The sequence below is a fragment of the Hibiscus syriacus genome, unplaced genomic scaffold, assembly GCF_006381635.1.
Source record: "Hibiscus syriacus cultivar Baekdansim isolate YM2019G1 unplaced genomic scaffold, ASM638163v2 tig00111540_pilon, whole genome shotgun sequence".
Taxonomy (NCBI): domain Eukaryota; kingdom Viridiplantae; phylum Streptophyta; class Magnoliopsida; order Malvales; family Malvaceae; genus Hibiscus; species Hibiscus syriacus.
Genome location: NW_024063114.1, coordinates 226,763 through 246,382, shown reverse-complemented (window position 1 = coordinate 246,382; position 19,620 = coordinate 226,763). Strand labels below are relative to the sequence as shown.

At 36.0% G+C, this 19,620-nt stretch overlaps 1 protein-coding gene and 1 long non-coding RNA gene across 2 annotated transcripts; both read right to left on the bottom strand.

Moving 5' to 3' along the window:
- Nucleotides 1-7,320: 7,320 nt before the first annotated feature.
- LOC120164470 lies at nt 7,321-7,874 on the bottom strand. The gene is made up of 2 exons (XR_005519738.1): nt 7,746-7,874; nt 7,321-7,652 (listed from the first exon to the last, which is right to left on the bottom strand). It is a non-coding gene; the product is annotated as an uncharacterized LOC120164470 (long non-coding RNA).
- A 454-nt stretch (nt 7,875-8,328) lies between these two features.
- LOC120164469 (CBS domain-containing protein CBSX3, mitochondrial-like) lies at nt 8,329-8,779 on the bottom strand. Its single transcript, XM_039174181.1, has 2 exons — nt 8,523-8,779; nt 8,329-8,436 (listed from the first exon to the last, which is right to left on the bottom strand). The coding sequence occupies exons 1-2, from the start codon at nt 8,772-8,774 to the stop codon at nt 8,353-8,355; spliced, it is 336 nt and encodes a 111-aa protein (XP_039030112.1). The 5' UTR covers nt 8,775-8,779; the 3' UTR covers nt 8,329-8,352.
- Between the last annotated feature and the right edge of the window lie 10,841 nt (nt 8,780-19,620).

Sequence of the window (19,620 nt, the reverse complement as noted above, 5' to 3'; positions counted from 1 at the left end):
CTTGGTCCCTGAATTTTCTTTAACTTTAAAACAAGCTCCAAGTTTTAAAATCTTTCAATTCAGTCCCAATTTTCGCCAAATTTTCACAATTAAACCCTCTAATTTCAATTAAATATTATTTTGAAAATCGGGTTGTTACAAAGGGTGATGGTCGATGTAGGTTTAGGGTTTGAAATGGAGGTTTTCAAAGTTTTTAGGTTATTTCAAAATATTTTTCTTTAAAAATATATATAATTTTATTTTTTAATTTTAAATAAAAATTTTAAAATCACCATATTGTGACATGTGTCACTTAACGGAGAAATTAACGTCGTTGACAGTTTGAGCACCTAAATGAGCAACGTTTGTAACGTTAGTCACCTAGATGAGTCAAAAAGGTTTAGACACCTATTCGAGAATTTAAGTATAATTAGTCACTTATTTTGATATTAAGCCTTTCCTTTATTTCATTCTAGAGATGTTATGGGCCGGGATAGACCCGTCTCAAGCCTGATTCTAAATAAATTCTAAGTTTGGACCGTTTCTCAACCCATCCAAATTATTTTTTGAAAAATTAAAAATAAAATACAAACAATAGTTTTATATTACTACTATTTATATGTTTTAAAATTAGTTTTAAAAAAAACTATTTGTTTTATAATTAAATATAAATATATATAAACTAATATTTACATCAATGTAAATAAATATTTACATATTTTATAATTAAAATAAAGTAAACAATTTCTCAGTCATAAAATTATCCCAGACTTTTAAAACATCAATGTAAATTTATACTACATAATTTATAATAAAATATAAATTAGTTTTAATTAATAAACAACAAATCAGAAAACCAGTTAAAAAGAAGAATGCTTGTTCAAATTGGATCCAATACAAATATAAGACAACGAAATGAACGGATAACCTACGCCTTCAACATTGTGCATCTGTTAAGGGAAGAAGAAAGCTGTGCACGACGCTTTCGTTGGTATGCTCTTTTTTTTCGATAACATGCTGGGGGCGGAGAAAAGGATTCTGTAAAATTAATTAATTATTCTTCACGATTTATTATAAAAGGGGATAATTTAATTTATTTTGCCTTTGCCATTTGCCTAGAAAAATAGGAAGAAGCAACATGAGAATGTTTACTATTGAACACTTGGTCCACACGGGAATTATTCCAACATCACTTGCACATTCACAGAAGAACTTGAGAAGAATCTAAAAAACACAGCACATTTGCAAACTCTCCGCTTGCTTGCTTAAGTCCAACGGGTTAAACATACAATATTTTATCATCATCATCATCTAATATCCTCCCTACATGAAAGCGTTCAAGCGGTCCAGCTCTGCATGATGCTCACTCAGCACAGCACGAACAACATCTCCGATGGAAACCATGCTAGGAAATAAACCGAGTAGAAGTAATTTTCCTATAACCAGATTAGTGAGAATGCGAAATAAAAGAGGAAAAATAATACCCGAAATTGATAACGGAGTTCAGCCAATTTTGCTTACGTCTCCGGACTACTGCAGATCTTTTACTAAGAGAGAAATTTTACAGGTGTTTACAAAACACTCACTACTCACAAGAAAGCTCTCTAGTATTGGGAGAAAAAAATGATTTTTGGGATGATTTTGAAGCTAAATGAACTAGGGTATTTATAGTTAAAACTTAGGGACTAATCTTTGAAAATACCCTAAAGTGCAATGACTAAAATGTAATTAGTCATTACTTAAATTCAAAATCCTTGCCAAACTTTGACAAAAATGGTAGCATCTGTTAAGGGAAGAAGAAAGCTGTGCACGACGCTTTCGTTGGTATGCTCTTTTTTTTTCGGTAACATGCTGGGGGCGGAGAAAAGGATTCTGTAAAATTAATTAATTATTCTTCACGATTTATTATAAAAGGGGATAATTTAATTTATTTTGCCCTTGCCATTTGCCTAGAAAAATAGGAAGAAGCAACATGAGAATGTTTACTATTGAACACTTGGTCCACACGGGAATTATTCCAACATCACTTGCACATTCACAGAAGAACTTGAGAAGAATCTAAAAAAACACAGCACATTTGCAAACTCTCCGCTTGCTTGCTTAAGTCCAATGGGTTAAACATACAATATTTTATCATCATCATCATCTAATATCCTCCCTACATGAAAGCGTTCAAGCGGTCCAGCTCTGCACGATGCTCACTCAGCACAACACGAACAACATCTCCGATGGAAACCATGTTAGGAAATAAACCGAGTAGAAGTAATTTCCCTATAACCAGATTAGTGAGAATGCGAAATAAAAGCGGAAAAATAATACCCGAAATTGATAACGGAGTTCAGCCAATTTTGCTTACGTCTCCGGACTACTGCAAATCTTTTACTAAGAGAGAAATTTTACAGGTGTTTACAAAACACTCACTACTCACAAGAAAGCTCTCTAGTATTGGGAGAAAGAAATGATTTTTGGGATGATTTTGAAGCTAAATGAACTAGGGTATTTATAGTTAAAACTTAGGGACTAATCATTGAAAATACCCTAAAGTGCAATGACTAAAATGTAATTAGTCATTACTTAAATTCAAAATCCTTGCCAAACTTTGACAAAAATGGTAGCAGCCGACTGCTACCACGTTTCTTGACTCAGTTTTCAAAAATCTCCCACTTGAAGACTGATTTTAATCTGTCTTCACACCTCGATCAATGCAACAGCTTTTCTAGTCTTGTTACTCTAGCATGCCAACTGAAGTTGAACACAACTTCAGTTTGTCTGTGGTCACCATCTTTGTCAACATGTCTGCCGGATTTTGAGCTCCACTAATCTTTTCAAGTTTCAAAATCCCATCTTCCAGAAGAGACCGGATAAAATGATATCGCAATTGTATGTGCTTCGTCCTGGAATGAAAAGAAGGATTCTTCGCTAGATGGATAGCACTTTGACTGTCGCAATACAAGTCATTGTTTTCTTGTTTCTTGCCTAACTCTTCCAAGAAACTTTGGAGCCAAACCATCTCCTTGCTGGCTTCCGTAACAGCGACATATTCTGCTTCAGTTGTGGAGAGAGCAACTATCTTCTGTAGTTGAGAAACCCAACTCATTGCGGTTCCTCCTAGAGTATAGACATACCCTGTAGTGCTTTTTCTGATGTTGACATTTCCAGCTAAGTCAGCATCTACATAGCCTGTCAATATCGTATCTCCACCTTTGAAACAAAGTGCTTTGTTTGTGGTACCCCGCAGATATATGAGGATCCATTTGACTGCTTCCCAGTGTATCTTGCCCGGATTATTCATGTACCTGCTAACAGCTCCCACTGCATGAGCAATATCTGGTCTGGTACAAACCATGGCATACATCAGACTTCCAATTGCTGAGGCATACGACACCTTCATCATGTGTGCACATTCTTCCTCCGTCTTTGGTGACTGTTCTTTAGAGAGTCTGAAATGAACACCTAAAGGTATACTTACTGGTTTAGCATCTTGCATGTTGAACCTGGAGAGTACTTTGTTGATGTACTCAGCCTGTGATAACATCAAAGTCCCCAACTTTGTGTCCCTCTTGATCTTCATCCCAAGAATATGCTTTGCAGCGCCCAGATCCTTCATAGCAAACTGCTTCGACAATTTTTTCTTCAAGTTGATAATCTCTTGCATATCTGAGCCTGCAACGAGCATGTCATCAACGTACAATAATAAAATAATGAAGTTGTTGTCGAACCTCTTGATGTAGCAACAATGATCTGCTTGGCATCTGGTAAAACCACTGCTACCCATGAAGTTATCGAACTTCTTGTACCACTGTCTAGGAGTTTATTTTAAACCATACAAGCTCTTCTTCAACCTGCATACTAGGTTTTTCTTGCCTGCCTCTATGAAGCCTTTTGGCTGCCTCATATAGATTTCTTCCTCCAAATCACCATGAAGGAAAGCTGTCTTTACATCTAACTGCTCAAGATGTAAATTCTCTGCAGCTACAATTTTCAATACCAGTCTGATTGTAGACAACTTCACGACTGGAGAGAAAATTTCATTGTAGTCAATACCTTCTTTTTGCTGAAAGCCTTTGACAACCAATCTTGCTTTGTAGCGTTTGCTCCCATCGTGCTCTTCTTTGATCCTGTAAATCCACTTGTTATGGAGCGCTCTCTTGCCTGGTGGTAATTCAGCTAATTCCCACGTCTGATTTGACATAAACGAGTCCATCTCATCTTTCATGGAAGACTCCCACTTGACTAAATCCTCAACTTGCATTGCTTCATCATAGCACTCTGGTTCACCATTGTCAGTCAGCAACAAGTAGTGCAAAGAAGGCGAATACCGTTGGGTTGGTTTAGGAATTCTGGAGGAGCGTCTCAGTTCTGGTGTGCCTGGTTCTTCTTGAACTGCTTCTGGACTGATCTGAACATCATTTCCAGAAATCTCATCGAACTCAGCAAATTCCTTTGTTTCAGCTTTGGTATTACTTGATTCTACGGTTGACCTGTCTTTGTACATCACATTTTCATTGAAAATGACATCTCTGCTTCTGATGATCTTCTGATTTTCATAGTCCCAAAACCAGTAACCGAACTCATCACCGCCATAACCAACAAAGGCACATTTGTTGGACTTAGCATCAAGTTTACTTCTTTCAGCAGAGTCTATGTGTACATAAGAAATACAACCAAACACTCTTAAGTGTGAAAGGTTTATTTCTTTCTTGCTCCAAACTTCCTCTGGTATTCTGCCATCCAAAGGAACTGAGGGCCCACGGTTGATCAAGTAAGCTGCAGTGTTAATTGCTTCAGCCCATAGAAATTAGGGCAAACCGGCATGTATCCTCATACTTCTGGCACGTTCATTCAGAGTTCTGTTCATGCGCTCTGCTACACCATTATGTTGCGGTGTCTTGGGAATTGTTGTCTCCATCTTGATCCCATTATTTGCGCAGAAATCTCTGAATCTACTGTCTCTGTACTCTCCTCCATTGTCAGACCTCAACCTCTTGACTTTCAAACCAGTCTCATTTTCCACCATGGCCTTCCATTTTCTGAAGGTATCAAAGACTTCTGATTTCTTCTTCAGAAAATAAACCCACACCTTCCTTGTTGAATCATCGATGAATGTGACATAATATAGTGAGCCTGCAAGAGAAGGAACTGGGGATGGTCCCCATACATCAGTATGAATCAATTCTAACCTTTCTGCCTTGGGTGTCTTGCCAATCTTTGCAAAACTGACTTTCTTTTGTTTGCCAAAGATGCAATCCTCGCATAGTCCGACATCTACATTCTTTAGATCCGACAGCTTCCCTTTTGACAAAAGTGTCTTCATCCCTTTCTCGCTCATATGGCCAAGCCTTTGGTGCCATAGGTTTGATTTTCCATCAGCATCTGCTACTGCAATGATATTCTCTAAATTTGAGGTTACATAGAGAGTACCAGTCTTCTTACCACGAGCAATGACGAGTGCTCCTTTGGTAATCTTCCATTCACAGCCTGAAAAGGTTGTGCTATATTCTTCTCGATCAAGCTGTCCAACAGAAATCAGATTTCTTTTGAGGCCAGGAATATGTCTCACTCCTGTCAGCTTCCAGGTGGTCTGGTTTGGCAACTTTAGTCGGATGTCTCCTTTTCCGACGATCTTTAAGGTTTCATTATCAGCAAGATGAACCTTCCCAAAATCACCACTGACATAGTTCTCCATGATTTCTTGGCATGGGGTGGAGTGGAAAGATGCCCCTGAATCCAAGATCCATGATTCAATCAGACTGTTGACGCTTAGAATCATGGCATCACCTGTCTCCTCTGTCACGTTGGCAGATTCCTGTGCACCTGTATCTTTCTTCAGTGCTCGACAATCTCTTTTAAAGTGACCTTTCTTGCCACAATTATAACAGGTAAAATCTTTCTTTCCCGTTCTGGATTTTTTCCGTCTGGATTTTGATCTACCACAATTTGAATATCTTTCTGAAGTTCTTCCTATAGACTTCGTGTGCAAGGCTGAGGAGGTTGATGCTTCACCCGATTCTCTCCGTCGAATTTCTTCACTCAATACCAGATCCCGAACATCCTCGAATTTTAATTTGCTGTTTCCCGACGAACTGCTGACTGCTGTAACATTAGCATTCCAACTGTCTGGTAGAGATGATAAGAGAATTAAAGCTCGAACTTCATCATCGAACTCAATTTCCACTGAACTCAAATGGGTTGTGATTGTGTTGAGTTCATTTAGGTGTTGTGCCACCGATGCCCCTTCCGTCATCCGTAAATTGAATAATCGCCTCATCAAATGAACTTTGTTTGAGGCCGATGGCTTCTCATACATACTGGAGAGAGCCGCCATAAGACCCGCCGTGGTCTTTTCCTTTGCTATGTTGAAAGCAACATTTCGGGACAACGTCAGTCGGATGACTCCGAGGGCTTGTCGGTCGAGAAGAGCCCAGTCTTCATTCTTCATGCCCTCTGGTTGCTTTCCTGAGAGAGGTTGATAAAGATTTTTCTGGTACAGAAAATCTTCAATCTGCATCTTCCAAAAGCCAAAGTCCGCACCATCGAACTTTTCAATTTTCACCTTCCCTTCATCTGCAGCCATCGCTTCCACTCGAATCTGGCTTCTTTTGGATCGTTTCTGACAATTCTTGCGAACCACCGTGTATTAGAACACCACTGTCGACAAACTCGTATCGCTGACCGAAATTTCACTATTCACGAAATTCACTATTCACGTAAATAGTAATGAATATTAACCTCGCAGAAAAAATTGACAAAATTCACAACCAAAAGCTCTGATTACCAGTTGTTAGGAAATAAACCGAGTAGAAGTAATTTTCCTATAACCAGATTAGTGAGAATGCGAAATAAAAGAGGAAAAATAATACCCGAAATTGATAACGGAGTTCAGCCAATTTTGCTTACGTCTCCGGACTACTGCAGATCTTTTACTAAGAGAGAAATTTTACAGGTGTTTACAAAACACTCACTACTCACAAGAAAGCTCTCTAGTATTGGGAGAAAGAAATGATTTTTGGGATGATTTTGAAGCTAAATGAACTAGGGTATTTATAGTTAAAACTTAGGGACTAATCTTTGAAAATACCCTAAAGTACAATGACTAAAATGTAATTAGTCATTACTTAAATTCAAAATCCTTGCCAAACTTTGACAAAAATGGTAGCATCTGTTAAGGGAAGAAGAAAGTTGTGCACGACGCTTTCGTTGGTATTCTCTTTTTTTTTTCGGTAACATGCTGGGGGAGGAGAAAAGGATTCTGTAAAATTAATTAATTATTCTTCACGATTTTATTATAAAAGGGGATAATTTAATTTATTTTGCCTTTTCCATTTTCCATTTGCCTAGAAAAATAGGAAGAAGCAACATGAGAATGTTTACTATTGAACACTTGGTCCACACGGGAATTATTCCAACATCACTTGCACATTCACAGAAGAACTTGAGAAGAATCTAAAAAACACAGCACATTTGCAAACTCTCCGCTTGCTTGCTTAAGTCCAACGGGTTAAACATACAATATTTTATCATCATCATCATCTAATATCCTCCCTACATGAAAGCGTTCAAGCGGTCCAGCTCTGCACGATGCTCACTCAGCACAGCACGAACAACATCTCCGATGGAAACCATGCCGATCATTTCCTTCTCATTGGTCACCGAATTGTGTCTAAAACGGTTATCTGCCAAAATACCCAGGGTTAGTAGTAGCTCGACAAGGAACATCCCAATGAACACCAAGAACAGATATAGTAGATGGTCGCAGATCATTTTACCTGTCATCAGTTGCATTGCTTGCAGAACTTTGGTCTCAGGTGTGACCGTGATGAGCTTGTTCTTTCATCAGTTATGCTCAAGAAAAGGGCAGCATGTGATTGTTTGACATGAAAAAGCTGAAGGAAAAATCCACACCTAAATAAAGGTAATAAATGCGTTCAATGGCAAAGGTGAAGCCTGAAGGGTAACATTGGGATAGGACAAGCCAACTATCAACAAGATTAGCTCGTCGGTTCAGACCATCTAATACACAACAAATAACACAAAACTCCTAGCATAGGTAGTTATGTTACTCAAGCTCATATGTCAGTGTCAGATACAAGTATGTGTCAAGCACAGGCATACATTCCACTTTTCAGAAGTTTTGATCATGATTTGGAGGATCCATTAAGGATCATAACCCCATACCCAGATTTAAAAATCTGTTGAACATGCCTGCTAGACACAAGTATTTCAAAAAAGTATTAAGTCGGCATCAGCACAATATAAACAAGTAGATTCAGAAACTTGCGAATGTCTGTAGATCACGAAAAATACTAAATCCATCATTCATCCAAAATTTAAGATCTTGGTGCCAAATTGATTTTATCAGGGTGTCCATGTTAACTACCTCTCTGTGATGATACCCGCAATTGATTTCTGCTCTCCAGGTTTTACAACCACCAAGGCACCGACATTGTGTTGGGTCATCTGAGAAAGATTGAGCTCAATCAGCATGCAAATCAAGTATTCTATGAAAAAAGCTGACAATCTACGAAAATCTTAAAGACACATACCGACTTCACAGCATCGTACCCAGTGTCATCTGTAGTGCACCAAAGCCAGGAGCCATCTGCACCTTTACCTTTGGCTTTCAAAACGTCAGAAATAGTCGTGCTCTCGAAGCCATGTTCTTCCATAGTAGCAGATGAAAATAATCTGGAAACCGTAACGGGTCGCATAACTGGATTGGCAACCCGAATGCGATGCAAGACCGCATTTTTCACAGTATTTCTACAAGCCGTAAAAGCTTGAAGTGCTCGTTGCATTCTACCTATTACAATTGATCAGTTAAAAATCAAGCAAAGAAATTGTTGCAGTTGCAGATGTCACATAACAATCATCATTCAAATCGTCTCACCAATGGAAACAATTCAATCGACAGCACATAACTTAATACAAGCAAAAAGAAGAGAGAGAAAAAACATCCATTCTAACAATAAGATTCCACGAATTTCAGCCCAAAGAGTTAAGGAGATTCAAGTTACTTGGATTATTCATCGAAGTTGTAATTGAAAAACAAGGATATATCTCAGCTTAAACAAAGAAGATCCACCATCGAAACAAACGGGAACAGATCTTAACAGTAAGAAAGTAAATCAAAAGGCAAAACCAACCCAATAAAGAAGTCGAAGTTTCAATATTCAAACTGCCATCAAAAGCCTAAACATAAAAAAAGAAATTATGGATTAGAAGAGAGGAGGAAAGAACGAACCTGGATTGAAGAGAAACAAAAGCAGGGTAAACCCAGAAAGTTGATAGATGGTGAACCCTAGAAAAGCGGTTTAGGAGCGTTTTAACCACCGCAATGAACAGATAAACCCAACTACGACATTCCGCAGAGCCTCGCAGCACAATGTTTACTACTCATTTTCAGACACCTAGGATTGCGCTACGGACGACAAAAGTGCCATTATAATCCATCTGAAATTTTTTTCCCCAAATAATCCACCCATCGTTTATTTCCCCAAACAGGGTGAACTCTATAGTAAACATTGAAGACGCATTGTGTTCCTACAACTTGGAAAAAACTCCAAACTTTGTATACGTCTTCAAGTCAAACTCTCCATGCTTTCTACACATATTAAATATTTGAAGACCCCAAGATTTCCATACGTCTTCAAGTGAAGATTCCAGGATTTCCTCAGGTCTTCAAAGTTTATTTCTGCCCTACTCCATGCACAAATACTACTCTTGAGCAGAGTTTCAAATCGCAGTCACGGTCGCGTTTTCGGTCTTTTCGTGTTTACCGCAATTACGACCATAACGGGCATTGCGATACTATTGGACGTGATTACGAGTGTAGCAGGTAATTCGGACGGCGATATTACGGCTATATTTCACGGGCGCTATCATATTTTCGGACCGTAGTTTGAAACCATGTCCATGAGTGAATAGTGAAACATTGTTCCCATGCAATAATTACAGACTTAACAATTTCACTTCCCAATGATCTTCGGATGTTCCCATGCCCTGCTATGCGGGTAATATCAGCTTTGCATAAAAAATATTTTTTTGTTGTATATATGTATGGGTTGGGGTGTTATTTGATTGAGGAAAAAAAATACTAAGAACGAAAGAGGAAACAAGCAGTTCGAAGAACGAGCATTCGATGGAGCATTTGAGAAAAAGTTTAACAAATTTACATGGTCATTTTCTTGAGTAAGTATTCGAATGATTTATGTAATTTTTTATATTTTATCTCGTATTATTATGTTAAATGATATTGTTGAGTTCATTTGAAGATTAAAGAGTGAGTAAAAAGTTATTTCGAGATATTTTTTGTAAATCAAGTTGGGGGAAGAAATTCTCAAGTAAGTACGAATTATCAAATAGTTAGATCATTTTACCTTATTAATTATTGAAAATAGTATTAAACAATTTAATTATTATTTAAATAATAAAAAATTAATGTTAGAATATTTTTTCTATATATATATATTTCATATGTAGAGAAAAATGAACAACAAATTCTTCATGATTATCCATTATGATGGATAGATTATAAAGAATGAGGTTGGTGTTGTTTTTCAGTCTAAAAGACCTATAAATATGATGTTTAAAAGAGATATCACATTTATAGAAATGAAGGACATGATAGAAAGAAAAATATGAGCTGCAATTGATGAGTTGAGGTACAGGTTTATGATATGTCACAATCCAGTCACTTATGTTGCAGTACAACTTGAAGAAGATAATGATATTAGAACCATGATTGAAGTGCATGACTCAACAAATATTTCAGTTATTGAGTTATTTGTTGAGGTGCATAAGATATTTGATGTTCCTGGGTCGTCAAAAAATGTGGTTGGAAATTCATCTCAAGTGACTTTCGAAAGTGAGTTTGAGGACCCGACATATAGGCCGATAAACAATTTTATGGCGATGTTGGAAAGTACAAATGAAGTTGGTGGGACATCGACAACAATAGAGTAGGGGGCAAGAAGCATACATTATCCGGAATCGACTGTTGATATTGACGCTGAAAATTATTGGGGTGAAACACATGATGATTCTAGCGAAGATGAAGAAACTGAGGAACCTGATTTGGTTAACGATGACACTATTTTCAATGGTGGCGAAGCTGATTTGGTTAATGATGAATATCCGACATCGTATCAACCTACTCCTCACATGTACGAGATAAATTATGATGTGATGAAGGCACTTGAATTCCTATAGATGCCATATTTGACTTTAGGCTACGTAACTGAATCATCCGAAAACTCCGGTGAATTATCTGTTGGGAAGTAATTTAGAGGAAAAATGAATCTACATTGGAGATTAAAGAGTATTGCATAAAAGGCCATGTAGATTACAATATTGCAGAGTCCAACCAGAAAACTCTGTATGCGAAGTGTGTTACATATGGCCCCGAGTGTAAGTAACTGATCAGAGTGTCCAAAATGTCGAGGCAAGATGCTTGGGTCATTACAAGGTACAATGATCCTTACACATGTTTACAAAACTCCATCGAACAAGACCACCGACTATCAGATTTTTATGTAATATGTCAATATGTGAAGGTGTTGGTTGAACAAAATCCAATGATCCCTTGTTCAGTGTTAGTTGCATCTATCGAGACTAATTCAGATACAATGAAAAATACAAACCAATTTGGCATGTGAAGGAGATGACAAGGAGGTTGATATATGGAGATTGGGATACATCATACAATGAGCTACCGGATTTGTTACAAGCTATGAAACGTTTCATCCCAGGAACCATAGTGAAATCTCAAACCATGCCTGCATATAACCTAGAAGGTCAACCTCTTCAAGGGAGTAGAATATTTCATAGACTCTTTTGGGCATTCAAGCCATGTATAGAAGGATTTCCATTTTACAAGCGTATGGTCCAAGTAGATAGTACGTGGTTGTACGAGCAATATAAGCATATACTATTGATAGCAGTTGCACAACATCGTTAAACAAATATATTTCCAATAACATTCGCCATTGTTAAAGGAGAGACAACAGAGGCTTGAGATTTCTTTTTGACCAATCTACATAAGTATGTTGTTCGAGAAGATGAAGTGTCCTTGATATCCGATCGAGGAACAAGCCTTTTGGCGATAATTGAATAATCAGGAAGTCGATGAACACCTCCACACACATATCATGCATATTATATTCGCGATATTGATAAGAACTGTATTGAAAAGTTGTATAACGACCACATTCGTAGCGAGATAGTCAATATGGTTAATGTAACACCCCCAACCCGGATCCGAGTCCGAGGTGTTATATTGACTTTTCAAAACTCTATTCTTTACAAATTCACTAAAAACTTAATTATCAATTGAGAAAATGAATACTTTGCAGTAATAAATACAATCAAATTATTTTACAACCAATCAGAGCATATTCAACTCAATCAATTAGTACATGCCAACTATATTAAAAAATAATCAAATACATTTAATTCATTTATTTTCTGATCTGAAACTTTGTAAGGGAGATGTTGACCTGTCTTGCTTCTCTTAGCTTCTCTTCTCGCTTCTGTAACCTACGTGTGAAACAATCACACGCTAAGTCTATGACTTAGTGATGCATTAAATTTATAAAATAACTTTAACTATTTAAACATGCATAAGCACATCATCTCATGATGTCAAACCAAAACAATATAACATTACATATAATGCAATATACACATATACATATCTCACACTATTTTCATCGCTAACCTTATTCCATTATCCATATTCTTATTATTTATGTCTTATAATCATATACTCATTTATTCATTCATTTAAATCATATATGATTCATTTAATCAAGCAATATACACATCATCTCATATATCATATAATACAATTCATATCACAAAAGCATATACTCTACATGTAAGATATATTTATTGTTCACTTTGTTAGCCCATGTACACTTTTGAGAACTATAGATATGTGAGTCTATTGAGGTTGTGCACTATGTTGTCACCACAACTCGTATAATTGTCTCGAATGACCTATCCAGAGGTTATAAAGAACCTCGACAACTGTCCATAGGTCCCGAAGAACCTAGGTAAACTATCCATATGCTCCTTAAAACATAGGTATACTGTCCATATGTCTCAAAAGACATAGGTAATTCTATCCATATGTTCCGTAGAACATAGGTAAACCCTCGACTCTTGACATGCCAACTATACCACTAGCTCTCATATTACATAACATGGGCATTATCATTTATAACATTTCACATATTCATATAAACACGTAGTTCACTGTCACATATCACGTAGCTTATGTCGCATAACTTGTATCACATATACATATTCACATATACACATAGACGCATGGTTCACTTACACTTAGAACATGTTGAGTTAATCGATTGACGGATTTGGCCAAGAGGGGGGTGAATTGGTAATTAAAAATTTGATGGAAGCTTTTGCAGAAAATTGAAAGTAATTGCACAGCGATTTAGAGTGGTTCGACTTTCTCAATCAAAGTCTACGTCCACTACCTTAGCTATCCACACTAAGGATTTTCTAACAAATTCACTAATTTGTTCTTTCTTTTGAGGCCAAAGAGATAACCTTACAACACCCTCAAGAATATACCCCAATTCTTGAGAACACTCTTTCCCAAAGAGAATATTACAAATTTGCAAACTTACAAGGAAAACCTCACAAGGTAAGATGTTTGCACAATTCTAGAACAAGAAAAGAACACTCAAAGATAATTACAAATGAACACAAATGGTGTTCTTGAAAGAAAAATGAATATTGAAAGGAAATTTTGGCTTGATTTGCACAAACTTGGTGTTTGATGCTTTCTCTCTTGTTTCTCTATGATTTCTTGTTGATCAAGGGCTTCAGAACTTGTTTAAACACACCTTGAATCACTTATGAACGTTGGGGATGATTAGTGAAGATCATATAGCCGTTTTAGTGTGAAAAGAATTAATAAAACAGCTTGGAGCGTGGGGGAATCGGTTCCCCCCTCATAGGGAATCGGTTCCCTAAGTGTAAAATTCAAATATTTCGACCGTTGATCAGGGGGGAATCGGTTCCCTCCGAGCATTCTGGAAATCTCGGAGCCAAACCATTCAGGAGGGAATCGGTTTCCTCTGAGCAATCTGGAATTTTTGGCTTTGAAATGGTTCGAAATACTTTGAAAGATTATTTTGAAATTGTTTTAAGATTAAAACTTAATTTTACACTTAAGTAAGGATTAAAAATGATTTTTGAAATATTTGGAGTAATGTTTTGATATTCAAATAATTATATCGAATATACTTAGAATATCATTTGGAAAATCTTAAAATTCATTTAACTTAATTTGTTATATCGAAATATCAAAATGTTTTCAACAATCTCCCCCTTTTTGATATAACAAAACATTTTAATAATTTTAAGATTTTGAAATCAAGTTTTTGAAATTACTCCCTCTTACTTTAACACTTCTCCCATTTATCATTTTTAAAAACACACACTTCTCCCCCTTTTTGTTAAATCAAAAAGATTCAAAGAAACGTGAAAATCATTTAGCCAATTGATTAGGTATATGTATGCATAAGCTGCTAAGATCACAATCAAGAGAAACGTTAGCCATTAGTTCCATAATCAATATTCATAAACAATGTGATATGGAAAAATTGGTCATATTGCTAATAATGATGATGATGCAATAATGAATAAATCACACCAAACATATAAGTTCACACCATCCATAAATCCAAACAAATTCACAATCCACAAATTCAAACATTCCAAAATATTCAAAATGTTAAAACAATAAGTTTGGAGTTCAAAGCAAAATATAGAATCAAACATCCGTAGGAGGATCGGGAGGAGGAAAACGAGCTCGCATAGCGGCCATCTCGTGTGAGAGTGCATCAATACGTTCATTCATTGAAGCGTTGTTTGTTCGCATCTCTCGGAGAATCTCTAATTGTTGAGCTCCCATTGTGGATAAATGGGACTCTATAGAAGTAAAGTGCAAATCCATGGTCGCATATCGGAAATCAAATGTCTCCATAAAGGATTGAAAATATGGAGGCATTTGAGTCGATTGTTGTCCGTGCTCCTCGGGTTGCTCAGTCTCATCTTCGGCTTCATCGATATCCCTCATTAATTGTTCAAACTTTGGATCTTCTTCAGCTTCGAGTGGAGCTTGTGAAGAACTAGCTCCCGGAGTAGTTGCAGAAGATCGAACCCATTCACCGGTTTCTTTATTTTTGACCCATCCCGCTCTTGTTAAAGAAAGAAGATTGATTTGTTTCTTAAGAGGAAAGGAGGCATCTAGACCAACTCGAAGCTCGGCTTTAGAAAAGAGATTACTATGGATACAACCGTAAACTAGTGAAGAATAAAGTTTCTTATTTGGCACTAGGTTAACGGTTTCAACAATCTCAGCAAAGATAATCTCGGAAAGGTTTATTTTTATATTGTGTTCAAAACAATGCAACCACCAAATATCTAAAGCTCTGAGTGTAGAATAACGACCCCCGGATGGTCGAAACCACCAAGTGATCATGAGATGAAGAAAATGCTCATGAAGATCTAGAACACTTGCACTATCATTTCGTTTATATCGTGAGCCTAAAACTTGTTTTTCATTTGATAAACATTCATTATCCAAGCCTATGGCATTGGCTATGTAAGCCAGATCAAGATGGAAATATTGACCTAGGAGGTAGGAACGTACTCCTATGGTTTTGGTTTTGTCACGATTTTTGATACAAACGGCATTACAATAGAAGATACGAACAAGTTGATGATAGACAACGGGTTCAAGTTCGAAAAGTTTATCAAATTTCCATTCATGCAAGATAGGGAGATATTTAAAGTTAATAGCAACCATAGCTTGAAGAGATGGGATACGTTCTTCCCTAATCTTATACGAGTCAAAATATTGGTAAAACCAATAACGATAATCTTTAGGACCCGGTTGATTGAAACAAGAATTTTGGATAGTCAAGTTAGGATCAAGATTTGGAATAGGATTTTGAGGAATATGAGGAGGATTTGGAGGTGGATTTGGTTGACGACTAGATGAAGACCTAGCACGTTTAGGATTGGACATGGTAAAGGAAATCGGAATAGATTGGATAACCTGTAATTTTAAAAACAAATGTATGCAATTCAATTAATCCCAAAACTCAATTGAGTCCTCAATATTTCAAGGTTTTCTAAATCAATTCTAATGGGCAAAGTTTTTGAAAAACTTTTGAAAAATATGGTTTTGAGAAACAATATATGTATAGTTTTCATAACAACAACATAATTTAATCAAAACACAATAATTTTCAAATTAACATTTTTTTTAATTTCGAAAATTTAAAAATTTTTGGAAAATTCTTGTGTTTTTGATGAAATTAGTTGTAACATCTAGTTTCTAATCACTAAACAATCAATGCCCGATCATTATTTCAACCTAGAACTAATTAAAACTAATCCTATGTTCAAAATCAATGAAATAGAGAGTTTAGAAAAATTTACCTTGAAAGATGAAGATTGAGGGGATTTAGATGGTGTTTGCACGATTTTAATGATTCCAACAGGTTTAGAAGATGACATTTGATTTGAATTTCGATTAATATCGTTGATTTGAGGCAAAAATGGAGATTTGAGAAAAGTTGAGAGAGAACGACGGAAGAAGGTTTGAGTATTTTGGGATTTTGGGTGTTCTGCTCGATTTAACAGAACCCCAGGGGGTATCGATTCCCCTGTGGGGGGAATCGGTTCCCCTTCAAAGGGGGAATTGGTTCCCTCATGAGGGGGGATCGATTCCCTCTGCACCAAAATGCTAAAATCCGATTTTTAAGCACACAAAATGCTAAATTAATCTTCTCTAGTGGTATAGGCAACTCATATTTGGAAAAATAATTATGTTCAAACAATTAAATTAATCTTTAATCGATATTTGAACATAAAATTAATTTTTCATCAAGAATCATAAACTCCCCCTAACTAATAGCAATGAATGCAATCAAAAATTACTATTATGAGCATTTTTCAGTATTTATTAAAAGTGCTGAATTATTTTAAACACTAAGTGAAGATAGGTCAGTTAAGCCTAATTCTCTCCTAAGTGTCCAAAACCTTTCCTTATCTAAGGGTTTTGTAAAAATATCATTAATTGATGCAAAGTATCAACAAATTCTAGAACTACATCTTCCTTAGTGACATGGTCTCTAATGAAGTGATGTCTAATTTCAATGTGTTTAGTTCTAGAGTGTTGGATGGGATTTTTAGTGAGACAAATAGCACTAGTATTGTCACACTTGATAGGAATAGTACCTACTTCAATTCCATAATCAAAAAGTTGTTGTTTCATCCATAAAACTTGTGCACAACAACTACCGGCTGAAATATATTCCGCTTCAGTGGTAGATAATGCAACACATTTTGTTTCTTTGAAAACCAAGAAATCAGCATATTTCCAAGGAATTGGCAAGTACCGGAGGTGCTTTTCCTATCTAATTTACATCCTCCATAATCCGCATCAGAGAAGGCATGCAAGCTAAAACTAGAGTCTATAGGATACCAAAGTCCTAAACTAGGAGTGTCCTTAAGGTATCTAAAGGTTCTCTTAACAGCTAGTAAATGTGATTCCTTAGGACATGATTGAAATCTAGCACATAAGCAAACACTAAACATAATGTCCGGTCTACTTGCAGTTAGATAAAGCAAAGAGCCAATCATTGACCTATATAATTTAATATCTACACATTTACCTCCTTCATCTAAGTCAAGCTTTGTAGAAGAGCTCATTGGAGTGTCATGAGGTTTCCCATTTTCCAGTCCAAACTTCTTGAGCATATCTTTGACGTACTTAGCTTGATTAATAAAGATGCCATCTTTTCTTTGCTTGATTTGGAGTCCCAAGAAAAATGAGAGCTCCCCCATCACGCTCATCTCAAACTCACTTTGCATTAGCTTAGAAAATTCTTGGCAAAGAACATCATTAGTAGAACCAAATATTATATCATCAACATAAATTTGAACTACTAATAAATCTTTACCTTTATGCTTTAAAAATAATGTAGTGTCAACCTTTCCTTTTGAAAAACCTTTTTTAATTAAAAAATTTGACAATCTTTCATACCAAGCTCTAGGAGCTTGTTTTAAACCATAAAGAGCTTTTGTCAATTTAAGAACATGATCTGGAAATTTTGAACCTTCAAAACCTGGAGGTTGTTCCACAAACACTTCTTCTTTTATAAAACCATTTAAAAATGCACTTTTAACATCCATTTGATATAATTTAAATTCATGAAAACAAACAAATGCTAATAACATTCTAATTGCTTCAATCCTATCTACGGGAGCGTATGTTTCATCATAGTCTATGCCCTCTTCTTGAGTATACCCTTGAGCAACAAGTCTAGCCTTGTTTCTCACTATATTACCACTCTCATCAAGCTTATTCCTAAATACCCATCTAGTACCTACAATAGATTTATTACTAGGCCTTTCAACTAATGTCCATACTTTACTTCTCTCAAATTGATTTAACTCTTCTTGCATAGCCATAATCCAATGTTTATCATTTAATGCTTCTTTAATATTCTTAGGCTCTATGCATGAAATAAATGCAATATAATTACAAATATTTCTAAGAGAAGATCGAGTTGTTACCCCTTTGGATGGATCACCTATAATCTCACCACCCTTGACATAGTTGTACTCTCTTGGATAAGATACTTCTCTTTCTTCAATGGTTGGATTCTCAAGAGGATCATGAGTTTCCTCATTCTTCATTTCTTCATTTGATGATGGTTCTCCAACTTCATGTCTAACATCATTTGTATTTATAACACCTACATCATCATTCACACAAGAATCCTTCCTTGGAAGGGGATTATCATCTAAAACAACATGTATAGACTCTTCTACAACTAAAGTTCTTTTATTAAATACTCGATAAGCTTTAGAATTTAAGGAGTAACCCAGAAAAATTCCTTCATCACTTTTAGCATCAAATTTGCCAAGGTTTTCTTTACCGTTGTTTAAAACAAAACATTTACATCCAAAAGGATGAAAATAGCTAATGTTCGGCTTTTTATTTTTGAAAATTTCATATGGAGTTTTCTTTAAAATTGCCTAATCATTACTCGATTAACAACATAACAAGCAGTATTTGTGGCTTCCACCCAAAAATATTTTGGCAAATTATTTTCACAAAGCATGGTTCTAGCCATTTCTTCTAAAGTTTGATTTTTCCTCTCAACAACTCCATTTTGTTGAGGGGTTCTAGGTGCTGAAAAATTATGACTAATACCATTAGAATTACAAAATTCAATAAATCCAAGATTTTCAAATTCAATGCCATGATCACTCCTAACACTAGTTATAGAGTAACCCTTTTCATTTTGGATTATTTTTGAAAATGTGATGAACTGTTCTAATGCTTCATCTTTAGTACTTAAAAATAGAACCCAAGTATATCTAGAATAGTCATCTACCAAGACAAATGCATATTGTTTTCCACCCAAGCTAGTAGTCCTAGTTGGCCCAAAAAGATCTACATGGATCAATTGTAATACTCTACTAGTTGATACATCATTAATGGCTTTAAAAGAAACACACTTTTGTTTTCCTTTAGCACAAGCATCACAGATTTTATCATTATCAAATTTAAGCTTAGGCAACCCTCGAACT